The 22,539-nt window shown below is 45.2% G+C and overlaps 1 protein-coding gene across 28 annotated transcripts in view; it reads left to right on the plus strand.

The window, feature by feature from the left end:
* LOC144610836 (tropomyosin alpha-1 chain) overlaps window positions 1-22,539 on the plus strand; it is a 43,644-nt gene that overhangs the window by 18,799 nt on the left and 2,306 nt on the right. For 7 of the 28 annotated variants that reach the window (XM_078429795.1, XM_078429778.1, XM_078429784.1 and 4 more), the window contains 3 exons: window positions 871-946; window positions 2,107-2,169; window positions 2,254-2,323. In XM_078429795.1, coding sequence (XP_078285921.1) covers window positions 871-946; window positions 2,107-2,169; window positions 2,254-2,323 — 209 coding nt within the window. Of the gene's footprint in view, window positions 1-870; window positions 947-2,106; window positions 2,170-2,253; window positions 2,324-4,520; window positions 4,604-7,396; window positions 7,606-22,539 lie in introns of those variants that run through there. The other 21 variants (XM_078429787.1, XM_078429781.1, XM_078429786.1 and 18 more) reach the window with 8 other exon arrangements.

Here is a 22,539-nt window from a genome sequence, read left to right on the forward strand (position 1 = left end):
ATATTTTCCAAAGACATGAGGAATTCTTGCCGATATTCCCTATTTTCCTAAGGGAAGATAAGAAACAGGAGCAGGTCAACTAATTGGCCTCAAGATCCTGCTCTCTCAATCAATGGCTGTTCCAATCTTGGCCTCAATACTACTTTCCTGCTCTCTCCCCAAACTTCTCCACTCCCTCGTAGTTTAAATGTCCATCGGTGCCTCCTGATTTAAATGCCTCCTAGTTTAAATATCCATCACCTGTGCCCAGAATATTCAATGGCTGCTTCCACCGGTCCTGAGGTAGTGAATTTCAAAGACTTGTGACCTGACAAAATACACTCCTCATCTTTGCCTGCCGTAGGCACCCACTTCTGCAGATCTCTCACTAGGAGTAAAATCTCTCGGCATCCAGTCAGGTAATCCCCATCGGAGCATGTTTCAATAAGATCACCCCACAGTTTTCCAATCTCCAGCTTGCTCGACCTTTCTTCTTGAGTGAACGCCCCTTCTCTCAGGAATCAACCTTCTCTGTATCGTAACTGTGGTACAGCAGGTGTGATCTTGCCTGCATCCTGTAATGTTTCAATAATCAACCATTCCTACACTCCAACTCTTGTAGATGTCCAACCTTCCGTTAGCCTTCCCAATGACACGAAAGTAGTGATTGAGCTGAGTTTTATATTGGACGAGCCCTGCTGCTTTAAGGCCACCTGTTGTGCTCAGTTAGAGCCATTTCATTAAATCTTTTTCTTTCTTTCTTTCACTCGCTCCCTCTCTTGACCTCTCTTCCTGTTGCTGCTTCCTTCTCCCCTCCACTCCCACCTCCACCCTTCCTGTTGTTTTTTATTTTTGCTATTCCTTCCCTTTTTCTATTCTGACTTGAAACAGTAAATCTGCTGAGCTTGAAGAAGAGTTGAAAACCGTGACCAACAACCTTAAGTCCCTGGAGGCCCAGGCTGAGAAGGTAGGCCACGGGCAGCCGCTGCTGTAGTCTTACCCGTGTCAAACATCCTAACTCACCGGTGGGCTTAGTGCTGCACTCGGGCTCAGTTCATGGAGCTGCTGTATTACTGCTCCAACAATCTGGTTTCAACCTCCGGTGTTGTTTATGTGAAGTTTGTAAGTGATAGGAGCAGAGTTAGGCCATTTGGCCCATTCAAGTGAACTCCACCATTCAATCATGGCTGATCTTTCTCTCTCAAACCCATTCTCCTGCCTTCTCTCGATAAACCCCTGACACCTTACTAATCAAGAATCTATCGATCTCTGCCTTAAAAAAATATCCATTGACTTGGCCTCCTGTGACAATGAATTCCACAGGTTCACCACCCTTTGACTAACTAAATTCCTTGTCGTCTCCTTCCTAAAGGAACGTCCTTTAATTCTGAGGTCCTAGACTCCCCCACCAGTGGAAATATCCTCTCCACATCCATGCTATCCAGGCCTTTCACTATTCACGTGCTCCCTATGACCTTGTGGGTTTCCTCTGGGTGCTCCGGTTTCCTCCCACATCCCAAAGACATGCAGGTTTGTAGGTTAATTGACCAATGTAGTGTGTAGGGAATGACCCCTCGTGTGTAGGGAGTGGATGGGAAAGTGGGATAACTTAGAACTAGGTGATCGATGGTCAGTGTAGACTTGGTGGGTCGAAAGGCCTGTTTCCATGTTATAATCACAAAAGTAAACTAAATTGTGTAGGTGAATGGTAGATGTAAGATAGTTGATGGGAATGTGAGGAGAATAAATGGGATTAGTGTTGATGGGGCAATCTCGTACGGAAGTACCTGTTTCCCTGACTCTAAGCTCTCTTTAATTGGCTAGCTGCTGTAATTTTGAATATTTTTAAATGTAGTCCGATTATTTCTGGCAGCTTGTGGTTCAGGTATTTTCTCACTCGGACTGGAGAAAGGAACTTGCAGGACCATTGAGGAAGATAACTCTTGAATAGCGTGTCTTCAAAGTAAATGTGTTAAGATGCTCCATAGTCGAGAAAACGGTTGCAAATAGTAATTTAGACTGGATTTGTTCTCAGTTTGTTTTGGGGGTTGGTGAGGCAGTGAGTCTGATGTTTGTGGCCCAGGGATTGTCACTCATGCAGTGTTTCTTGGTGCTCTCTTTGTGCAGTACTCACAAAAGGAAGACAAGTATGAAGAGGAAATCAAAGTGCTGACTGACAAACTGAAAGAGGTAAGTGGAACGTGCTGTTGGAATTGGATCTGGCTGTGCTCTCTGGTCGGGCAATCCTAACGTGTGCACTCTTGGTGATTTCAGGCTGAAACCCGTGCTGAGTTTGCAGAAAGGTCTGTGGCAAAGTTGGAAAAATCTATTGATGACTTGGAAGGTATGGCTGTCACTTGAAGTCTCACTGTAATGTTCAAGTCTGCCTGTAACCTGTTGGGGTGCAGCTGTTACCTCTTGTGGTCTGACTAACTTGTTGGGGTGTGTCTGTAACTTGGGGTGTGTCTGTAACTTGTTGAGGTTCGACTGTAACCTATTGAGGTGCGACTGTAACCTTTTGAGGTGCGACTGTAACCTATTGAGGTGCGACTAAACTATTGAGGTGCGACTGTAACCTATTGAGGTGCGACTAAACTATTGAGGTGCGACTGGAACTTGTGGAAGTCTCACTAACTTATGGAAGTCTCACGGTGCGACTGTAACTGTTGAGGTGCGACTGTAACTTGAGGTGCGACTGTAACTGTGGAGGTGTGACTGTAACTGTGGAGGTGTGACTGTAACTGGAGGTGTGAGTGTAACTGGAGGTGTGAGTGTAACTGGAGGTGTGACTGTAACTGTGGAGGTGTGACTGTAACTGTGGAGGTGTGACTGTAACTGTGGAGGTGTGACTGTAACTGTGGAGGTGTGACTGTAACTGGAGGTGTGACTGTAACTGTGGAGGTGGGACTGGAACTGTGGAGGTGCGACTGTAACTGTGGAGGTGCGACTGTAACTGTGGAGGTGCGACTGTAACTGTGGAGGTGCGACTGTAACTGTGGAGGTGCGACTGTAACTGTGGAGGTGCGATTGTAACTGTGGAGGTGTGACTGTAACTGTGGAGGTGTGACTGTAACTGTGGAGGTGGCTAGGATCAGCACAGCCCGTACTGTTGTGAGTTTGTGAGGGGAAACACTGGTGGCAGGAGTGTATTTGGCCCATCAGGCTCATCTGCTGCTCCTTTCTGTGAGCACCGTCCTGTGGTTCAGGGCAGCGTGGCTGGAGGTCGGTTAAAATGACCCGCGTTGCCTCCGTTAGATTTTCCGCGAGAGGCTGTGGTGGGTGACGGGTGGGTGGGTGACGGAGGATGGCAAGGTGGCGGGGGGTGGCACCGCGGCTGCTGCAACCTTTAGGGGGTTAGGTTTACAGGGTCTATATCTCGGTCGGTTTGGTACAGATCACTAGTTTGCTGGGGAAGAATTCTCATTGGAGTTTGGGGTGTTTTCTAACTGGCTATTTAGGTGGAGGGTATTTGGAAGGTTTTGGGTGTGGGGTGTGTGTTTGGGTGTGGGGTGTGTGTTTGGGTGTGGGGTGTGTGTTTGGGTGTGGGGTGTGTGTTTGGGTGTGGGGTGTGTGTTTGGGTGTGGGGTGTGTGTTTGGGTGTGGGGTGTGTGTTTGGGTGTGGGGTGTGTGTTTGGGTGTGGGGTGTGTGTTTGGGTGTGGGGTGTGTGTTTGGGTGTGGGGTGTGTGTTTGGGTGTGGGGTGTGTGTTTGGGTGAGATTGGAGGGTGTTATCAGAGTTGGGAGGGGTGTTGGAGGGGCTTGTTGGGCGTATGGGTTAGAGGGCTTGTCAGACGAGGTGGGGGAGGGAGTGTAGTCTGGGTTGGTGGGTGGGGGTTTGGGTATGTTTGGGGGTTCTTTGTGCCTACTGTGAGAGTGAGTTGGTAGTGGTTTGAGTTGGGGGTGGCTGCTTGTGGGGTGGTTTTGGGTGGAGGTCTGGTGTGTTTGGCTCATGTTTGCTGGGTGTTTGGGTGAGTCGGGGACAGGGGTTTTCTGAGGAGGGTGTTTAGGTCAGGGGTTGGTGATGGTTTAGATAGGGGTTGGTGTGTGTTGTCAGTGTCTGTGGGTGTTTGTGCTGGGGTTGGAGTATGTTTGGGCCGGGATTGGGAATGTTGGATCTGGGGATTTGCTGGGAAGGGTGTTGAGGTCGGGGTTGGCCATGTTTATTGTTTACAACAGACAGCTGGCAATAGTTTGCTCTCCGCATGGATTTGATTCTTACTCAGTCAAGCCATTGTTATTCTGTTTCTCAACGGGTCCTGGGGTGGTCTTTGTGTTCTTGGGTGCCGTTTGTCTGGAAAGGTTGTGGGCAATATGTAGAACTCATCAGCTCAACCAGGGGACAGTAGCTTTCTTTCTCGGGGCCTGTCTGTTCATCACTATTTTAATTTTTCCCCATTTTGTTCTTCCCTTGCATTTGCTGTTCACCAACTCCTCCTCTCTTTCCTGCTGTCCTTTCCGCACTGGCGCTGGGGCCTGTCTTCACCCTCTCCATTCATCACATCGCATTCTGCTTGCCTCTCTCTGCCTACGCTGCCCCTGCAGATGAGCTCTATGCTCAGAAGCTGAAGTACAAGGCAATCAGTGAGGAACTGGACCATGCTCTCAACGACATGACATCAATGTAAATCTTTCTCTCTGCTTGTTTCCATCTGTACTCCACATCACCATCGTACCTGTGCATAACACCTAATAAACTCCCATAGAACTCACACCATTTCTTTGTGTCTCCCTAAAACTGATTCGTAACACTCTTCATTCTGTTTCTTAACATTAGTTAACTTGCAGTGCACTAACTTTATGATTCATGAACTGATTTATCTTGACACTCTTTCCAGGAAAATTATTGTCTTAATAGTGGAAATTCAATTCTTTCTCCCTCATAATGGTACCTGTGTAAACCGGGATTTCAGCGTATTGAACATTAGTGTGCTGTACTTAAATCTATGGTTCAGTTTTTTCTAACCATACTTACTTCTGAAGTTCATTTGCTTTGTTTAATTAAAAATTGGATTTTTTCCCCCCCAAAGCAAATACTTGCAATTGACTCTAAACAGGAACGCAAAATGCATTCTACAACGTTGTGTGTTCATTGCTGGATTAACCTTCTGTTTTAATAGCCAAGATTCATTTGCTTTGCAAGAGATACACTATCTCTCCCCAAGCAAATGTATCCCACACAGAATTAACCATGCCTTGGTTGTGGGCATCCTGTGTGGTCTGGTCACATTCACCCACGTGTGTGTGTGTAGGTATTCACCCACGTGTGTGTGTGTGTGTGTGGACATCATGTGTGGTCTGAGTCTGGTCACATTCACCCACGTGTGTGTATCAGTGCAACTCTGATAACTTTCAGTGAGTTCCATTATGTTGTACTAATCAATAAATTATTAGCAAACTCCTCTTACCATTGACCACATCTCCATCTTGTGCGTGTCTTTAACTCGGCGTTCTTTCGGGTATTACTTGCACCTCTCTTGCACTAACACAACACTGGAGTTCAACCAGAGATACTACTTTTCCTAGATTTGGGCACGCAGGTTGAAGTTGAGGCAGGGACTAGACGTTTTAGTTCTTGCACGCTTGCCTTTGAGACCTTTGCAAAGCCTCTGTCCATTCATGTAATGTCAACGTTGGCCATCTGCAAATTTATCATGTGTCTGGCTGGTTTGGTTCCAGTTGGAAACCAAAAGCAAACTGCAGATGCTGGAAATCTGAAATAAAACCAGAAAATACTGGAAACAGCCGGCAAACCGGGCAAAATCTATGGAAAGAGAAACAGTTAACGTTTCAAATCCAAGGCCCTTGGTCAGATTTCATCAGTTCTGACAAAGGATCTTAAACCTGAAAACACCACATCTGTTCCTCTGAAGGGTCTGAAGGGCCTGCAGAAGGTTCCCCACCCAAAACGTCACCTACCCATGTTCTCCAGAGAAGCGGCCTGATCTGTAAACGTCCCACCTGTAAGATATGGCAGTGAACTGTCTACATTTGGTCATTTTGTAAGTAGACTATTATAAAAGCCCCATCAGCTATTCTGCTGGTCCTGCACTTGACATGCCAAACCTGAACATTACATAGCACTTGGTACAAAGCTGGCCATCTTTGCATTCTCCATCGATGGTCCTTTATCCATGTTCATAAGGTCAAGAAGCAGGTCTATTCCGCCCTTCAATCATAAGTGATCAATCTTTCCTTCTCAACTCCATCCTCCCCATAACCCCTGACCCGGTACACCCTGACACCCACTCCTTGCACTGTCCATGCCTCAAAACACAATATCACACTCTCCACATCACCGTCTATTTCTCTCGGTTCCCTTATCCCTAACCAATCTGAAGAAGGGTCTCAACCCGAAACAACACCCATTCTATCTCCAGAGATGCTGCCTGTCCTGCTGAGTTACTCCAGCATTTTGTGTCTATCAAAACAGAATTGTGCAGCATAGAAACAGGCCATTTGCCAATTATCAGAAATCTTGGTGATCCCTTTGGCAGTGGCCCAAGTAAGAGCCTTTCTGAATCCTTTCAAATTTCCTCTTTATTCCTGTCCAAGGAAAACCCTCCCAGTCTCCATGAAAGCAATCCCGTGTCCCTACTGAAGTAATATTAGAACAAGGAAAATAGGAGACATTGGTCAATCATTTCTGTGCTGGTTGCTCTTCTGTTCTCATCCTTTGTCACTTTCTAAACGTGTAATGGCCATCCGAGTTGTAGGCTTTAGTGTGCAGATGGTACATTGTGGGTTGGCCAGCATCCATACAAGATAGTGCTCTAGCTCACTACTTTAGCCTGGCGGTTCATGACATTATTTGAAGTTCCATGGTGGACTCTATTCCAAACCAGTTGTAGGAAAGTACACATTGTAACACGATTAGTCACACATGTGAACCCATGTGGCAAATGCTAATCTCACTCCACCACTTGATGGTCCTGCTTCACCTCAGTGGGAAGTTGGGCTGTGGGTGAGGTGACGTTGTCCGGTGCTGGACATTGTCACTGGACATTGTGAGACATTCACCCTGAGGTGGAGGGTGGGAACGTGATGTGAAAGCAAGGAGAATGTTGGATCAGATTCCTTGATCCTACAGTTCGGGTTGAGTTTGGAATGGTCTATTTTGATCGTGGCCCCTTTTAGCATTCTTGTCCTTTCAGTTCGGTCATATTGAGTTGGAGCTGCTCCAACTAACACAGTTTAAGCAGGACAACGATATGCATTGCTCCATCCTCTGCAACCTGGCATGCGACTAATTAGCTTCTGTTTGACGGCTCCTTCCTGGTTGTGTTGTCGTGCTGATGCGTAACCCTGCACTAAAACTGAAATGTGAATGTAGCCAAAGTTTTCCCATTGATTTTCTTGAATTTTTTTGTTTTGCTTTCACCTGTTTTATTCATTTCTGTTCTGTACCTTCTCTTGTGCAGATAAACTGCTTCTCTGCAATGCCAAAGATTTCTCCAACCAGCTGACTTTAGTAATTTCTGATTCAACGCGAGTATTTAAATGGGCCGAACTGTTGCTCCACCCGCTGTGCTGCCTTGTGCTTTTGGTAACATTAGCAATGCTCTTTGTACAGTGCTTCTCCTCCCAGCTTCATTGTAAAATAAATACTTTCTAGATGAACTGTATCCTTTTGCAATTTCTTTAACTTATTTTCAAGCAGCAACTTTGAAAACTGAAGCAGAGGTTACAACTTGCGTTGAAAGAAATGGCTTTGCTTTAATTTTGCTTTTCTCTCCTTGTGCTGGGACAGTGAGATGGGGCTACAACTTTTAATTGGTGTAACATAAGGTTCACTGTTGATCCTTGCAAGCATTTTGTATGATTTACTTCAAATTGTGTACAATTGGAAGTTTATTCCCTGGTTTGTATAGAGGAATGCCAGGGCACTGCGAATAATGAGCTGAAAAAGTGGCTTAACTACAGCAAACTGCTCAAATCCAAACCAAGGCTACATTTGAAGGAAGTTTACAAAACATCTCTCAATATCTGTGGAAACTTCTGAATTCTATTACTTCCTCCTGGAAGTAGTAATTGAACTAAATGTTTATTTCTTTACGAGAATAGGAAACTGACTCTTTCTCAGAAAACTATCAGTTTGTGTGAAATGATAAACATTGTTTAAAAGCTAACATTCTGTTCCATTAACATAGAGCACAAGAACATTGCATGAGTTGTAATTTCCACTCCAGTTTAGTTTTCAATATTGTTCAGAGATACAGTGTGGAAACAGGCCCTTCATCCCACCGAGTTCACGCCAACCAGCGATCCCCGCACATTATCTTACACACACAAGGGACAATTTTACAATTATACCAAGCCTATTAGCCAACAAACCTGTACTTCTTTGGAGTATGGGAGGAAACAGGAACACACGGAGAAAACCTACGCAGGTCATGGGGAGGACATACAAACTCCGTACAGACAGCACCCGTAGTCAGGATTGAACCCGGGTCCCTAGCGCTTTAAGGCAGCAACTCTACCGCTGTGCAACCTTGCCGCCCTAGTTGGAAGCTCAGCAGTGTAATTCTCCAACAAAAACACCTTCCCCCCATACTTACACCAACAGAGGGATTGTTAGACTGAGTTGCAAAGGGGAGTCTTACAGCGAATTAAGGTTTGATTAAACTACGAGGGATTAACGATGCAAAGTTACACTCCTAGGCCATAGTCACCATCTTATTTATGGTACAGATAAATAAACATCCACTGTTCAAGAATGCAACGTTAAGGTGTTGGTGTGCATGCAAAATCCTTCCTCTCATCTCCGCTTGTGTTCATTCACTCATCGATCAGAAACAAAGACAGTGAAACACAGGCCAATTGCAAGGATAAATAGTTCACACCAATGGTTTATTCTGTAAACCAGTGGTTTAAGAGTTCAATCACGAGATATATGAATGTGAGAGAGCTGGTCATAATATCAGGAGGGACATGGGTGAAATTGTCTCGCCGGGAGTGTGGACCTTGCTCCTGAAGAGGGTTGTGGAGACAAAAGCCACTCGGGAAAGTTGTAGAAGTACATGAGGAAGAAATAGACACAAAGTGCTCGAGTAACTCAGCAGGTCAGGCAGCATCCCTGATGGATGGGTGACATTTCTGGTGAGAACCCTTCAGACTTCTTCCTTCTTCAGGAATTCTTGATTAGTACATCTATCAGGTAATGGGGAGAAGGCAGGAGAATGGGGTTAGGAGGGAGAGATAGATCAGCCATGATTGAATGGCGGAGTAGACTTGATTAGTACATCTATCAGGTAATGGGGAGAAGGCAGGAGAATGGGGTTAGGAGGGAGAGATAGATCAGCCATGATTGAATGGTGGAGTAGACTTTTGATGGGCTCAATGGCTTAATTCTGCTCCTAGAACTTATGAGGAAGAAATAGATTATTTTTAGTTTAGAAGTGGAGGGGTGAGGGAAGCATTTGTACCGTAAACCATTTGGGAAAATGTCTGTACTGTGTAACAAATCAATTCCGTGGTCAGAAAGGTCCACAAGTTGAATTTTAAATTTATTTTTTTCAAGTTTGTAAATTGGAAAGTACACCAAAAGGCCACGTGATCTGGTGATCATACCTCAGTACCAATACCACAGTATTGGAATGAATGGCAACAAAAGTACCTGGACTGTGGAAGAACAATTACGAACAGTGGGGGGAGAGAGAGGGTCTTCGAGCAAATGTAATCAGACTTTTGAATCTGATGATATTTTGGGAGATGGGTTATAACATGGGGGCAGCCTGTAATTAGTTCTCTAGAACAAAATGTAGCAGTGCCCAGCCCTGAAGCAGTTACACTTTAACTCTTCCTGTGTTATTCAGCACAAGTGAGTCCTTGCAGTTGTATACATCACCATGGGCCCAGAACAAAATACTCCCCTCCCCCCCCCCAATGAAATAGACAGTCTGACATTTGATGTCCAGCAGAGACTGTGCGATTGGCTAGTCTTGTTCACTCTCCACTCTCGAGGATGTATGTTTGGCCACTCAGCACCCTGGGCCTTCTGTTCAAGTCCATGTCCTCAGTATAAAATCCTTGCTCCCTGAAGCATGCTACTGCTACTCCCTTGTGTCATCTCATTCAGAGGTTGAGTAAGCTCCAGGCGCACCTAGTTTAAATCATCATGTTCTCTATGTTGGAGTGGTATTGCATTCTTCAATATGCTTCTGATACATGATTGTGAGGAGTGTTTCCTCCATGGGTCTGAGCCCTTACTCGTCCTACTTTAAGGAAGGTAAAACTCTGGTAATGTCCTGGAATCATAATATGTGGGGCTTGGTTTCATTGTCATGACATGAACTGGTGGTGTAAGTGGATGGGATGGTGATAGTTTTGCCTCCCATATTGAACCTGGCTTGTCTTTTGCTCCCTCTCTCTCTCTCTCTCTCTCTCTCTCTCTCTCTCTCTCTCTCTCTCTCTCTCTCTCTCTCTCTCTCTCTCTCTCTCTCTCGCTCTCTCTCGCACTCTCTCTCTGTCACTCTCTCTCACTCTCGCCCCCCCTCATGGTTAAATATATGGGACATGAGAAACTTTGCAAGTGATAGAAATATTAGCTGACAATGATGTATAAAGCTTTGGACTGCACGATGAGTATAGAAGTTGGGTGGTCATGTTGCAGTTGTATCAGACATTGGTGAGGCAGCATTTAGAGTATTTTGTTCAGTTCTGGGCACCAGGTTATTAGGAAAGATATTCTCAAGCTGGAAAGGGTCCAAAGATTTACGAGGATATTGCCAGGACGAGAGGGTCTGAGCTATAGGGAGAGGTTGAGTAGGCTGGAACTCTATTCCATGGAGCGCAGGAGGATGAGGGGTGATCTCTTAGATGTGTATAAAATCATGAGAGGAATAGATTGGGTAGATGCACAGAGTCTCTTGCCCAGAGTCGGTGAATAGAGAACTAGAGGACATAGGTTTAAGGTGAAGGGGAAAAGATTTAATAGGAATCTGAGGGGTAGCTTTTTCACACAAAGAGTGGTGGGTGTATGCCAGAGGAGATAGTTGTGTCTGGGACCACCCCAATGTTAAAGAAACAGTTAGACAGGTTTGGAGCGATATGGACCAAAGGTGAGCAGATGGGATTCGTGTACCTGGGACATGTTGGCCGGTGTGGGCAAGTTTTCATGCTGTATCACTCCATGACTCTATAACATTGATGGGCTGATTTGCAGGCCAGGGAAGTGGCAAATTTATCCCAAGAAGTTTGAGTTTCAGAGTATGGGTCTCAAGGGGCTGTTGAAGCACGTGCTGAATTTATCAAGGAAGATTTTTAATGTTTGGGGTTAATACAGGAAAACGGTATTGAGGTGGAGGGTTCCTGATTGAATGGTGAGCAGACAGATGGAACAAATGCCCTCTTGCTTCTGTTATTGGACCATGTCCAAGATCTTTGAAGGTAGCAGGGCAGGGTGACAAGAGCCTGGAACCTGCCGTGTGAGCGGAGTTCTTGGCCACAGACGTGTACTGTACAAGAACCAGTGTTGAAGGTTGTGTCTGAACCAGTGGGGCAGTGGGGAGGGGGTACTGTTCAACTGGCACCAATTTGATGGGTTCAGTGCACACCTCCTCCATATTAGATCAACAATTTACCTGCATCAAAAGCTGTTTGCTGAAGATTATTCCAAACCTTTTCCACCACCTGCACTTGGAAGTGTTTCAAAACTTTTAAATAATTGTTAAAATGTTGTCAATGCTGCACAAGCTTGTGTGGTCCCTATATAATATAGGAAGGATGTCGACAAAATGGAGAGGGTACAGAGGAGATTTACTAGAATGTTGCCTGGGTTTCAGCACTTAGGCTACAGAGAGAGGTTGAACAGGTTGGGTCTTTATTCTTTGGAGCGTAGAAGGTTGAGGGGGGACTTGATAGAGGTTTTTAAAATTATGAGAGGGACGGACAGAGTTGACGTGGGTAGGCTTTTCCCTTTGAGAGTGGGGAAGATTCCAACAAGGGGACATAGCTTCAGAATTGAGGGACAAAGGTTTAGGGGTAACATGAGGGGGAACTTCTTTACTCAGAGGGTTGTGGCTGTATGGAATGGGCTTCCGGTGGAAGTGGTGGAGGCTGGCTCGATTTTATTATTTAAGAGAAAATTGGATAGGTATATGGATAGGAGGGGATTGGAGGGTTATGGTCTGAGTGCAGGTAGATGAGACTAGGTCAGGGAGAATGGTCGGCGTGGACTGGTAGGGCCGGACAGGCCTGTTTCCATGCTGTAGTTGTTATATGTTATATATATGTTATATGTTATAATAAACCTTTGGCCATCAGAAACTGCATTACCTCCAATCCCAGTCCATTCACTCATTCATCATTCATTTGGGTGGTGCAGCTGGTAGAGCCACTGCCTCATGGCATCAGAGACCCAGGTTTGATCCTGGCCTTGGGTGCTGTCAGTGCAGTTTGCATGTTCTCCCTGTGACCGTGTGGGTTTCCTTCAGCTGCTCCGGTTTACTCCCACATCCTAAAGACGTGCGGGTTTGTAGGTTAATTGCCCCTGGCTTGCAGGGAGCAGGAAAGTGGGATAACGTAGAACTAGTGTGAACAGATGATCGCTGGTTGGCGTGGTCTCTGGGCTGAAGGGCCTGTTTCCATGCTGTGACTGAACTATCTGCTGAAGGCGTGAAGGTTGGAACGGGTTCCAGTTGCAATCTCACCAGGATATTGAGGAGCTCCAGTGTGATTTGCAGCCTTTGGATTTCAGCCACTGAGAGCATTCCCCAGCCTTGGTTGTTCACAGTCACAGACTCCTTGCAAATACCTCTGGTGATCCGAGTCCATTGGCATCTTCAGAGACTCCATGTTCATGTTCAGTTGGAGAGGTGCGATGGGCACTTGCATGTTGTGGAGTAAGTTAAGGGGAACATGAACGTCCTCTTCCCACTGCTGATTCAAAGTCACATCCACTTCCTATTTTGCGGATGACATGCTGTCATTATCTGTTTAAATTGTGTAGATTTGTTTTCTTTGTGCAATGCAGACCCAGACTCTCTGCCCCACTGTAAATGTTGCAAGGTGACTTTGATTTGTTTGCTTCAGCTGCGGTCTATAAATGTGATTTCTGAATAAAGCTGGACAGAGCATCACTTAGTGTCACATCACGTCTCCGCTCACTCATTGTCTCCTACTGGGTCTTTCTCTGTGTTTGACCAAGGGATCTAAGCATGACTTCACTAGTCTGTATGTTTTTCAGATTTGTACAGACCTTTACAGTCATTTTTAATGTTCGCAACATTTTCACGTGGTTCGCGTATTTTTCTGCATTTCTCCTGTGCACAATGCAGATTTATTTTTATCAAACATCTCTGCTAATCACCTGCTGTTTCCTTGTCCTTCCTAACTACCATCAGTTCTGTTAGACTTGTTTCTCATAGTTCACTGTGATTTCATTAGTTTGGGCCAATCCCCAGCTTGGTTTGATGTGGAGTCAAGGAGAGCTGCAGACATTGGAATCTTGCATAAAGCACAAAGTGCTGGAGTAACTCAGAGGGTCAGGCAGCATCTCTGGAAGACATAGATAGGTGGCGTTTTGGGTTGGGATTGTAGTAGGGGGTGAAAGCTGGGAAAATGTTGGGGGGGGGGAGAGACGAAGCTTGGCAAGTGATGGGGGTTTGATTGGCCGATGAGTAAACACAGGCGAGAGATGCAAAGGATATAAAAGGATGTCAGGAAAGGTGAAAAGAGGAGTGAAATGTAAGGCCAGATGGAGGAATGTAGGTGGAAGGGGATGGGAGGAGGAGAAAGGGGGACGGGTTGATGGGAAAAATGGATGCACTTTGAGGTGTGAGGCCTTGGGAAGGAGAAACAGAAAGCTGGAGAATGTGATGTTCGTATTGTTGAGTTGTAAGCTATCCACTTTAGTGTGGATTCCTGACCTGGTTGCAGCTTCATGGTCCTTTCCTGCATCACCCAGCACAATGGTTACTGGAACCTGGTTGCAGCTTCATGGTGCTTTCCTGCATCACTCAGCACAATGGTTACTGGATTGTTGGAAACCCATTTGCCGTATTGCTGTCCTTGCTCTTACTCCTGTCAGAAGATTGATGTGTTACACATGTTCATCTGATTCATCTACTGGGCTGAGTACAGCCCTGGTATTATCTTTGACACTAATTTCATTGAAGCATGCACGGGTCATTTCCAGTATCGATATCTGCATTAACCTTCCTCCTTGTTGACTGTTCGTTTTTCTTATCCTCTGTTACAGTTAGTTATTGGAAGGATGCAATGTACCTTATGAATTGGCTGGTAAACCTAATATCCCCCTGTGATATTCAGACCCATAACCTGTGATAACCTAATATCCCCCTGTGACAGTCAGATCCCCTGTGCTGTTACAATGTCACACCATTTCAGATGCTGTGAAAACTGCTGGATTGATTAATATAGCCGAGATTAAGATGTCCATGCTAGGAACATCCATATGTTTAGTTTAGATATACAGTGCGGAAAAGGGCCCTTCGGCGCACCGAGTCCGCTCTGACCAGCGATTCCTGAACATTAACATTACCCTTCACACACTAGGGACAATTTACATATATAGAAGACCAATTAACCTATAAAACTGTACGTCTTTGGAGTGTGGGAGAAAATTGAAGATCTCTGAGAAAACCCACGCGGTTACAGAGAGAACGTGTGAGCTCTGTACAGACAGCACCCATAGTCGGGATCGAACCTGGGTCACTGGTGCTGAAAGCTCTAAGGCAGCAACTTTTCGGCTGCGCCCTTTCTATACGTATCCCATTTTGCAGCACTTGATTCATAGACTTTTAGGGTCTGGCAATTCAGTGCTCGTCTAGTTACTTGAGTGTTATGAGTGCCCCTGCCTCCACCATCCAAGTGAGTTCCAGATCCCAACCACTCTCTGGAAGGAAATGTTCATCCTCAGATCCTATTTAAACCACTTATCCTGAACCCTAAATCTGTGCCCTCTAGCTTCAGCTATTGCTCTGCCATACTGAAACATTTCCTACCATCTTCCCTATTGTGCCACTCCTAATTTTCTGTACCGGATGGAGGGGGGGGGGTCAGATTCCCCCCTCGCTCACACATGCCATAGTTTGGCGCCAACTGTATTTTCATTTTTGAAAAGCTGAGCAGGCTGATTGCTGGTGGACATAGAAACAGTAAGAAAGGCTTTCACTAAACTTACCAGAACCCAACTGTAAGAATTGATGTGTAACACATCAATCTTCTGACAGGAGGAGTTATTGGCAATAAGACTTTTTGAAATGTAACGCGCATTGGACTGTGGGAAGTGCTGGAGCCAGTTTGAGCCCAACATGGTCCCCAAATGATGAGACAATGTCCACACAATCATTTGAAGTGATGTTGATTGAAGGCTAGCTATCATCCATGACACAGCGAGAACTCCCCTGCTCTTCCTTACAAAGTACCATTGGGGAATCTCTGATATCTGCTTGAGAAGAGAGATGGTGAGATAGACACACAATACTGGAGTAACTTAGTATACACTGAATATTACACAAAATGCTGGTATAACTCAGCGGGGCAGGCAGCATCTCTGGAGAGAAGGAATGGGTGACGTTTTGGGTTGAGACCCATCCTTCTCTCCAGAGATGCTGCCTGTCCCTAGCAATTTGTGTCTATCTTTGGTGTAAACCAGCATCTACAGTTCCTTCCTACCCCAGAGAGATGGGAAGGTCAGTTTGACATCTTATCCAAACAAAAATGTGCAGAAGCTTCAGAAAACTTGGAATCGATTGCTCTGCTCCTGTCTAATTTGCCCTGACCTCACCTTGAAAACTACAACCCGACATTATTCAAAGATGTTTGACATTATGTTACAACTTTACAAAAGACTGTTTAAACCACAATAGATTGTGAGATTTGCAAAGAAACACCTAGGCATTGGTTTTCTCAATTACTGAAGAAACTAGTGAACATTGTCATTCACAAACCTGCTAATCGTATCTCCGCCATTCACATCCAGATTCTTCATGAACATCATAAGCAACAAGGTCCCAGCAATGATCTCTACAGCACATCACTGGACATTGACTTCCAATCAGCCAAGTAGCAGTGCCCTCTGCCTCCAGCATAGACAACATCTACTGCCATGCCACCATTAAACTCCCTGTTACTCCCTCAGGCAACTCAAGGGCAATGAGCTCAGATCTACCCTACACAAACCCATGCTATTTCTGATCAGCTCCTGCCTTTCTAAATGAACATATGTTCAAACTTTCAAGAGTTCCTCCAATAAGTTCTCTAGCACTGTAGACAAAGTCATGGAGCTATACAGCACAAAAATAGGCCCTTTGGCCTAAGTTGCCTAACCGTGCGAGTCAGACTTCTCTACAAGTGGCCCCTATCTCTTTAAACCTTTCCTATCCATGTACCTGTCCAAGTGTTTTTAAATGTCCTAAATCTACCTCCACCACTTCCTCTGGCAGCTCATTCCACATACACATCACCCTTCTAAAAACGTTGCCCCATTAGTCCCTTTACTTACATCTTTCCCCTCTCACCTCAAACCTATGCCTGCTAGTTTTGGACTCCCTACCCTGGGCAAAGGTCTGTGGTTATTCACCTTGGCTGTGCCCCTTGTGATTTTATTTAACTCTATAAGGTCACCTCTCAGCGTTCTGCGATCCAGAGAGAAAATACACGACCTATCCAGCCTCTCCAAGTAACTGAAAACTTCCAGATCTGACAACATCCTCACATCTATTTGCATGCTTTCCAAATTAATGACATCCTTTCAAAAGCAGAGTGAGAACAGGACTGTGCACAGTACTCCAAGTGTAGCCTTACCAATGTCTTGTACAGTTGGTACAACATCCCAACTCCTGTGATCAATACCCTGACTGATGAAGGCAGGCATGCCAACTGCTGCCTTTCACATCCCTGTGTCGCCACGTTCATGGTCCTGCATTGTACATGCATCCCTTTGGTCTCAAAGGTCCTACCATTTACTGTGCAAGTCCTGCCCTGGTTTGACATCAAAATACAACAACTCACATTTATCTGACCTCCATCTGCCATTACTTGACACATTGGTCCAGTTGATCACATTGTTAACCATTGTAGTTAACCTTTCTCTCTTCACTATACCAATAGGTTATGAACCATGCCATCTACATTTACAGCAAAAATTGGCAATATCAATAATATGCAACAATGGACCCAGTAAGGCATGACTTGTTATCGGCTTCTCGTCTGAAAAACCTCCCTCTACCACAGCTCACCTTCAACTACCTCCAGATATCACAAAATGCTGGAGTAACTCAGCAGGTCAGGCAGCATCTCTGGAGAGAAGGAATGGGTGACGTTTCGGGTCGAGACCCTTCTTCAGACTGATTCAACTGATTCAACTACCTCCAAGCCAATTGTGTCAATGAGCTGGAAATAGTGCAGAGAAGTTTTACCAGAGTGTTGCTGGGACTCCAGGGCCTGAACTATGAGCAGAGATTGGGTACGCTAGGACTTATTACTTCGAGTGCAGTAGGTGATCTTATGGAAGTGTATAAAATCATGAGGGCAATTGTAAGGGTCAATGCACAGTCTTTTAACCAGCCTAAGAGAATCAAGAACTAGAGAACAGAGGTAGAAGGTGAGAAGGGAAAGATTTAATAACAACATTTAAAGGACATTTGGACAATTACATGGATAGGAAAGTTATAGAGGGATATGGGCCAAATGCAGGCTGGTGCGACAAGTGGGGGGTGGAGTCAACAACGTGGATGTGTATCCGTGCAGCTAACGGGAAAGAAAGTGTAGGAAAGGTCACATTTAAACTATCACGGCAGGGGGGGGTGGGACCCAATTCAAGGAGACAGTGGGCCATAAAAGGAGGGCAGAAGCAGAAGGGAGATAAGAAAAACTAACCTGAAAGCTTTGTGCCTTAATGTGAGGAGCATTTGTAATAAAGTGGATGAATTGAATGTGCAGTTAGTAGTTAAGGGATATGACATAGTTCGAATTACGGAGACATAGCTCGAGCGAGGGTGACCAAGGCTGGGAACTAAACATGCAGGAGTATATGATATTCAGGAAGTATAGACAGAATGGAAGAGGAGGTGGGGTGGCATGGCTGGTTAAAGAGGAGATTAATGCAATGACAAGGAGAGACATTAGCTTGGATGCTGTAGAATCGATATGGGTAGAACTGCAAAATAGCCTTGGGCAGAAAACACTTGTATACAGACCACCAAACAGCAGTAGGGAGGTTGGGGATAGCATCAAGCAAGAAATTAGGGATGTGTGTAGCAAAGGTACAGCAGTTACCATGTGTTATAAGAAAATAACTGCAGATGCTGGTACAAATCGAAGGTATTTATTCACAAAATGCTGGAGTAACTCAGCAGGTCAGGCAGCATCTCGGGAGAGAAGGAATGGGCGACGTTTCGGGTCGAGACCCTTCTTCAGACTGATGTTAGGGGGGCGGGACAAAGGAAGGATATAGGTGGAGACAGGAAGATAGAGGGAGATCTGGGAAGGAGGAGGGGAAGAGAGGGACAGAGGAACTATCTAAAGTTGGAGAAGTCGACGTTCATGAGGTGCTGTTCCTCCAATTTCCGGTGGGCCTCACTATGGCACTGGAGGAGGCCCATGACAGAAAGGTCAGACTGGGAATGGGAGGGGGAGTTGAAGTGCTCGGCCACCGGGAGATCAGTTTGGTCAATGCGGACTGAGCGCAGGTGTTGAGCGAAGCGATCGCCGAACCTGCGCTTGGTTTCGCCGATGTAAATAAGCAGTTACCATGGGTGACTTTAATCTACATATAGATTGGGCCAACCAAATTGGTAACAGTGTTGAGGAGGAGGATTTCCTGGAATGTATATGGGATGGGTTTTTAAACCAATGTGTAAAGGAACTGACTAGAGGACAGGCCATCCTGGACTGGGTATTGTGTAACGAGGAAGGATTAATTAGCGATCTTGTTGCGCAAGACCCCTTGGGAAACAGTGACCATAATATGGTGGAATTCTGCTTTAGGATGGAGAGTGACACGTTTAATTCAGAGACTCGGGTCCTGAACTTGAATAAAGGAGACTTTGAAGGTATGAGACGGGAATTGGCTAGAATAGACTGGCAAATTATACTTAAAGGATTGACAGTGGAGATGCAATGGTGAAGATTTAAAGACCGCATGGATGAACTCCAGAAATTGTTCATCCCTGTCTGGCAAAAAAATAAAACGGGGAAGGCGGCTCAACCGTGGCTAACGAAGGAAATCAAGGATAGTGTTAAATCCAAGCAAAAGGCATATAAATTGGCCAGAGGAAGCAGCAAACCAGAGGACTGGGAGACATTTAGAACTCAACAGAGGACAAAGGGATTAATTAAGAGGGGGAAAAAGAGCATGAAAGAAAGCTTGCGGGGAATATAGAAACTGACTCTAAAAGCCTCTTTAGATATGTACAAAGGAAAAGATTAGCGAAGACAAATGTTGGTCCCTTATAATCAAAGACAGGTGAATTTATAATGGGGAAACAAGGAAATGGCAGAACAGTTAAACAAGTACAATCTACCAGAAATACTAGGGGACTGAGGATCTAGTGGGAGGGAGGAACTGAAGGGAATCCACATTAGTCAGAAAATGGTGTTAGGTAAACTGGGCAGATAAATCCCCAGGGCCTGATGGTCTACATCCCAGAGTACTCACGGAGGTGGCCCTAGAAATCATGGATGCATTGGTGATCATTTTTCAATGTTCTCTCAACTCTGGATCAGTTCCTGTGGACTGGAGGGAAGCCAATGTAACTCCACTTTTTAAGAAAGGAGGGAGAGAGAAAACAGGGAATTATAGACCAGTTAGCCTGACATCAGTAGTGGGGAAGATTCTGGAGTCAATTATTAAAGATGTTATAGCAACGCATTTGGAAAGCAGTGACAAGATCATTCAAAGTCAGCATGGATTTATGAAAGTGCAATCATGCTTGACTAATCTTTTGGATTTTTTTGCGTTGTACAGGGCCCTGGTAAGACCACATCTGGAGTATTGTGTGCAGTTTTGGTCTCCTAATTTGAGGACGGCCAATCTTGCTATTGAGGGGGTGCAGCTTCCTGGAATGGCGGGACGGTCATATGATGAAAGAATGGGTCGACTGGGCTTGTATTCACTGGAATTTAGAAGGATAAGAGGGGATCTTATAGAAACATATAAAATTCTTAAGGGATTGGGTGGGCTAGATGCAGGAAAAATGTTCCCCACGTTGGGGGAGTCCAGAACCAGGCTTAAGAATAAGTGGTAGGCCATTTAGGACAGATGAGGGAAAACTTTTTCACCCAGAGAGTTGTAAATCTGTGGAGTTCTGTGCCATAGAAGGCAGTGGAGGTCAATTCACTGGATGCTTTCAAGAGAGTTAGATTTAGCTCTTAGGGCTAAAGAAATTAAGGGATATGGGGAAAAAGCAGGAACGGGGTACTGATTTTGGATGATCAGCCATGATCATATTGAATGGCAGTGCTGACTGAAAGGGCCGAATGGCCTACTCCTGCATCTATTTTCTATGTTTCTAGGTATTTATTCACAAAATGCTGGAGTAACTCAGCAGGTCAGGCAGCCACTCAGGAGACAAGGAATGGGTGACGTTTCGAGTCGAAACGTCAGGGTCTCGACCCGAAACGTCACCCATTCCTTCTCTCCTGAGATGCTGCCTGACCTGCTCAGTTACTCCAGCATTTTGTGAATAAATACCTTCGATTTGTACCAGCATCTGCAGTTATTTTCCTACACCTTCTATGTTTCTAGGATGAGGGGGGAGCTCATTATAACTTTCCGTATTGTGATAGGCCTGGATAGAGTGGATGTGGAGAGGATGTTTCCACTGGTGGGACAGTCTCGGACCAGAGGGCACAGCCCTATAATAAAAGGATGGACCTTTGGAAAGGAGATGAGAAATTTCTTTCGTGAGAGTGTGGTGAATCTGTGGAATTCATTCCCACAGGTGGCTGTAAATGCTGTCATTGGGTAATTTTAAGGCAGAGATTGATAGATTCTTGATTAGTAAGGGGTGTCAGGGGTTTTGGGAAGAAGGCAGGAGAATGGGGTTGAGAGGGATAGATAGTTCAGCCATGAGGGTAGATGATGGGCCAAATGGCTTAATTCTGCTCCTAGAACCTATCATGAATCATGGAATTATATAGGGTAAATGCACAAGGCCTTTTTTCTAGGGTAGTGGAATCAAGAACTAGATGACATAGGTTTAAGAAGAGCAGGGCAAGATTTAATAGCAACGTAAGGAGTAACATTTTCATTCATAGGGTGTTGTAAATGGAACGAGCTGCCAGCAGAAGTCATTGAGGCAGTTATTGTAACAGAATTTAAAAGACTTGGACAGGTACATGAATTTGAATGGTTTAGAGGGTTATGGGCCAAATACAGTCAAATGGGACAAGTTTGGAATGGGCATTTTACATGTCATGGACAAGTTGGGCTGAAGGGTTTGTTTTCATGTTGCATGATTCTGTATCCACTCTTCATCCTAATTTTTAAGTTTTTAAAGTTACCCCAAACACACTCAACCCCCCTGAATAGCCGCTCTGTTTTCAGCCCTATACCTACCAAATGCTTTTCCATAGATATGTGCAGGGAGAAACTGCATTTGCTGGTTTAAACCACATGGACACAAAATGCTGGAGTAACTCAGCAGGGCAGGCAGCATCTCCGGGATAGAAGGGATGGGTTCCCCTGCTATTACTTGATGTCCAGGTTCTGTATTTGAATGTGTCTCTAAGCTCTTGATTTACTTGAATTCTCTTGGGAAAGGAAATTTCCACCCCTGTCCAATACAGGCTGTACTTGGATTCCAGGTGACCACCGATGGTTAATAAATGTCCAGGTTGTGAATGCATGAATGCTAGTCGCTTGCATGTGATAATGTAATCCTCAATCCTCTCTGAATTGTGTACGGAGCAAATGACAGAGTAATGCAGAGGAATTGTAAGTTCACTAACAACCTTTCCAGTTCCACGCATGACATCTAGGAGAAAAGTTTTATTTAGCCGAGTTGGTGACAGCAGAAGCCACTCTTCTGCAGAAAAGATTTGGCCATGTGGTGCACATTCAGGGTGTCATGGTGGTGCAACGGTAGAGTTGCTGCCTTACAGCCCCATTGACCTGGGTTTGATCCTGTGGTGCTTTCTCTATGGAGTTTGCACATTCTCCCTGTGACCTGCGTGGGTTTCTCCAGGATGTCTGGTTTCCTCCCACACTCCAAAGACATACAGGTTTATAGGTTAATTGGCTTGTTAAAATTGTAATTTGTCCCTAGTATGTGTAGTAGGAAAATAACTGCAGATGCTGGTACAAATCGAAGGTATCACAAAATGCTGGAGTAACTCAGCAGGTCAGGCTGCATCTTGGAGAGAAGGAATGGGTGATGTTTCGGGTCGAGACCCTTCTTCACACTGATGTCCGTCTGTCTGCACATCAGTCTGAAGAAGGGTCTCGACCCGAAACATTACCCATTCCTTCTCTCCAAGATGCTGTCTGACCTGCTGAGTTACTCCAGCATTTTGTGATACCTAGTGTGTATAGGATAATGTTAGTGTGCTGGTCGGTGCGGACTCGGTGGGCCGAAGGGCCTGTTTCCATGCTGAA

Source organism: Rhinoraja longicauda, chromosome 38 (assembly GCF_053455715.1).
Source record: "Rhinoraja longicauda isolate Sanriku21f chromosome 38, sRhiLon1.1, whole genome shotgun sequence".
NCBI lineage: Eukaryota > Metazoa > Chordata > Chondrichthyes > Rajiformes > Arhynchobatidae > Rhinoraja > Rhinoraja longicauda.